Source organism: Puma concolor, chromosome D3 (genome assembly GCF_028749965.1).
Source record: "Puma concolor isolate L17-30 chromosome D3, mPumCon1.1.hap2, whole genome shotgun sequence".
NCBI classification, from domain to species: domain Eukaryota; kingdom Metazoa; phylum Chordata; class Mammalia; order Carnivora; family Felidae; genus Puma; species Puma concolor.
In genome coordinates this window covers 53563928-53567994 of record NC_141678.1, presented here as the reverse complement: position 1 = coordinate 53567994, position 4067 = coordinate 53563928, and the positions used below count along the sequence as shown (strand labels likewise).

The following is a 4067-nucleotide window of genomic DNA, read 5'->3' as shown; positions in this document are numbered from 1 at the left end:
CTAAAATAGAAATAAAAACAGAGGCACAAATTAGTGACACAACTTCACTTAAGAATGAGACTATATTCCTGCCCCAAAAGCGCAGCCTGAGTCTAATTACAAGAAAACATCAGAGAAACACAAATTGGGCATCCTACAACACAACTGGCCTGTATTCTTAAAAAAATATTCATGTTCTGAAAGGTAAGAAAGGCAGGACTTCTGGATGGGGTCTTGGACAGGAAAAACAATGGCTATAAATGGCATTATTATGATCATTGGCAAAATCAAAATATGGAATATGTCACTGTTATGTCTCAAAATTTGTTCATTGTACTGTGTAAGAAAATGTGCATGTATGTGTGTCATGTGCATGTGTGTGTGAGAGAGAAAGAGTGAGGGGGGTGGAGGGAGGAAGGGAGGGAGAGAAAAGCAAATAGCAAATGTGGGAAAGGGTTAATAATTGGGTAATCTGGGTTAAGAATATACAGGAGTTCAAAATTTCTACTGTTCGTGAAAATTTTCTGGAAAGTTTGAAATGATTTCTGAATTAAAAACTGCTCACATACATACACAACGAAGACTGACTTGAGCAGGGTTAGAGTGGAGAGGGGAAACTATCCAAATGAAACCAACAGGGCACCAGAATGGAGCTCGGCAGCGAGACAGAAGGGGGATGAGAAGTGGTTCTCCTTGACCCTGACCACATCACCACCACCCTGTCAAGCTAATGGGGTGGGCAGGTGATCTGAAAGAAGGGAGGGTGGAGGGAGACAGGAAGTGGGAAAGCACTCCAGTAATTTGCAACCATGCAGAGAACGGACATAAATAAACTGGTCTCCACAGAAGCCCATCTCCTTCCTTGTCTCAAGTGTCCTTCAGATGCTCAACACTCTGATTCTGCCCATTCCTGTGTGGGGCACAGGGACCTTGTTCTCAAGAAAGGTATCCAGCCTTGCTTCTGCTTTTTCTTCTTTTTTTTTAATTCAGAATTTTAAGTGTTTATTTATTTATTCTGAGAGAGAGATTTAGAGAGTGAGCAGAGGAGGGGCAGAGACAGAGGGGGAGAGAGAGAATCTCAAGCAGGCTCCACATTGTCAGCACAGAGCTGGATGTGGGGCTTGAACTCACCAACTGTGAGATCATGACCTGAGCTGACATCAAGAGTCAGATGCTTAACCGACTGACCCACCCAGGCGCCCCCCAAGCCCTGCTTCTAATTCCTAATTCCAGGCATGAGCTTTCTGACTGCATCCCATCATCTTTCTGGCAATTTTCCTCCTAATTTTTTTTGTAAACTGCCTCAATAGTGAAGCTACATAGGCAAAATTTAAATGGACATAATAGACTGTGGTTTTTAGGTCACAGATTCCCTCTGCTCCTGGCAGGGTCAAGTCTGTCAAGTCTGCTCCTGCAGAGTTACTGAACTTTCTGACCCACTGACATCTGGCTTGGTCATGTGATTTGCTATGACCAATGAAACGTGAGCACAAAAAGGCAGCCGCTGTAGGATCCATCATTGCCTGGTTCTGTGTGACTCTTGCCTGTTTCCCAAGGATGGAGCTGCCCAGTGCCCTGGTACAATCTGCTCTCTCGGCATGTGGCTTGGAATGAAGACAACATGGAGAAGAGCAGAGCTGTGTCAACTGGCAAAGACATGAATGTGAGAAATAAGCCTCTGCAAGAAGTCAGATTACGGGGTCGTTTGTTATCACTGAGTAACTGAGCTAACTCGTGTAATGGGTCACATCACTCTTTCCTCACTGCCTAGAAACATTTTCTTAAACGATGACAAAGTCCTATTTAGATCCAAGGCAATGATTACCCTAATAATACCACATTCACCTCTAAATGTCCCCTCCCCCACCTGGCATATATAAAAACCAACCTTTACCTCAGCGAAATAACTTCCTAAGAATTCCTCGCTCATTGCAACAGCAGCTGTTCGAGCTCCGGCCATGTCTCTGGAAGACCCCATGACTCTCGTGCTCCTTAAAGTTTCGGCACCTATGTTGGCTCCTGTTGTCCCTGTCACTTGGGCAACTGCAGCAGAAATGAAGTTTCTGTGTTCTTCCCACCTTCCATCCACCTCACACATCTCATGTTGCCCTTTGATGAAGGAAGCAGAGCTGCCTCCTTTCACGATGGTTTCTTTGGTTGTCATACTTCCTCCCACTCCACTGCCTGCTGCTACGCTCTCTCCATGATCTGCTGTCAGAAGCAATGGCACCACCTGTGACAGCAAATACAGTTGAGAACTGAGAAGGATGGAGTACAGTTGGTAGGAGGATCTGAGCCAAGTGGGCCTATCAAGGGAATAAGCTATTTCCACAGAGGCAAATTAGGAAAAATATTTTGGCTTGAGTAACTTCTATTTGAGCCTTCTGAAGATCTCCACTCCACCTTCTTGTTTTGTTAGCTGATTATAACCCAAGGAGAAAAAAAAATTATTTAAATATATTCTCAGCTCATTTACTCTATGGGCATCAACGGCATTTCAACTTTCCTTTAGAGTGTAATGTCTTCTTCTATGGTTATTAAACCTTTATTTATTTATTTATTTGTTTGTTTGTTTATTTATTTATTTATTTTCTAGCTGGAGATATACATGGCTGCTTCAAAGAAAATCTCTATTTCCAAGCCTCCATTGCTATTAGGAATAGTGACCTGACAAGTTCAGGTTAATATGATTTCAAGCAGAAATGGGGTATGCAACTTTTGGGAAATGTTTTTCAAGAGCGGTTTTCTGATCTGCTTGTTGGAATGTGGGGACAGCAGCTAGTGTATGGAGCATGAAGGCCATATGGGAATGGAACTCATTCATGGAGGAACAACAAGAAAGGAGGCACCTGGGGCCAGTTGTACAGGAATCACCACATGGGACCTAGACTGCTCACATTTATATTTACGCCTGTTTTTCTGAGTTCTCTGGCACTTGATGCTAAATCATATCCTATTGAGCATGATGCTTATTGCAGATGGTGATGACAGACCCGGGGTGAAGTTGGGAGAGACAAGAGGAGAGGGGATTTGGCGACATTTTATAATTGTCACGGGGGTGGTGGGTTTACCTCTGCCAGCCCTATGTATCAAAAGGAATGGAAATTAGAAGCACATCCTTCATTCCCTGCGTCATTACCCGACCTGACCCTGTTTCTAGATTTTCGGTAACATAGAACCTATCACAGTAGAGCAAAACCACTTCAACTCTGCCCTGGCAACAAGCACAAAATATGTTGTCATTTGAACCCTCTGTTTAACAAAGACGTGTGAATGAAATCCATAATGGCCACTTTACTCTCTCATGACTTAAAATGTTAGAAACACTTCCCAAGGGCCCTTTAAAATCAGGAAAGAAGACATGTTCCATTGACATCTGATGATCTGACCTTGTCTTCAGGTGGCGCCCCTTCGTTATTCCAAGGATGCAGCATCTCTATAGTGCCCGGAATGGGGGTGAAGCCTTTGGCACCCTCTCCACAATGGCACATCAGCAGTAAAAGCGGTACAACTGGACAGAAACAAAATGCAGTCAGGACCAGGTTAGTCCCCACATATTTCTAAACGTATCTTCAAATTTTGGAATTTGCATATCGCTTCTTAGAGTTCAGTCTTCACTTATGCACAGCCTTATTTTTGCATTTTTCTTTTCTTCACGCTGATCCAAAGTCCCCAAGACAAGCTTGTACCAAAGCCTAACAAGCAGGATGAGGAAGTATTGTAAATTCAGAGTCCTCATTCCTCAAAAGCAGCCTGTGTATTGTTGCTGGGTGGCATACCAAGTCTGGATTTGATAGCATATGAATCATCAAAACTAATTTAAAGATTTAAATCTCTTGTTGTTCTTTTAAACCGATTTTTTTAATATGAGAAAATTCACTATCCCCCCAAAATATATTTGTTAAAAAGATCAAAAGCTCCCAGGGTAGGAAAATTTTAATATGTTCAAATATTCTAGAACACTGGAACTTCTATAATACTTTACCACTTTATCCTGGAGTAGAATTCAGCAGAAGGCATGACTCACTGAGGTTCAAATTAACATTTGAATTACCTGAGTATTATTTTCTAAAATGACTCTACATTAA

The 4067-nt window shown here is 42.4% G+C and overlaps 1 protein-coding gene across 1 annotated transcript in view; it reads right to left on the bottom strand.

Moving 5' to 3' along the window:
- DSG2 (desmoglein 2) overlaps positions 1–4067 on the bottom strand; it is a 50011-nt gene that overhangs the window by 2715 nt on the left and 43229 nt on the right. Inside the window, exons 13-14 of the mRNA XM_086682674.1 lie at positions 3369–3490; positions 1874–2212 (exon numbers count right to left, since the gene is read on the bottom strand). Coding sequence (XP_086538800.1) covers positions 1874–2212; positions 3369–3490 — 461 coding nt within the window. The remainder of the gene's footprint in view (positions 1–1873; positions 2213–3368; positions 3491–4067) is intronic.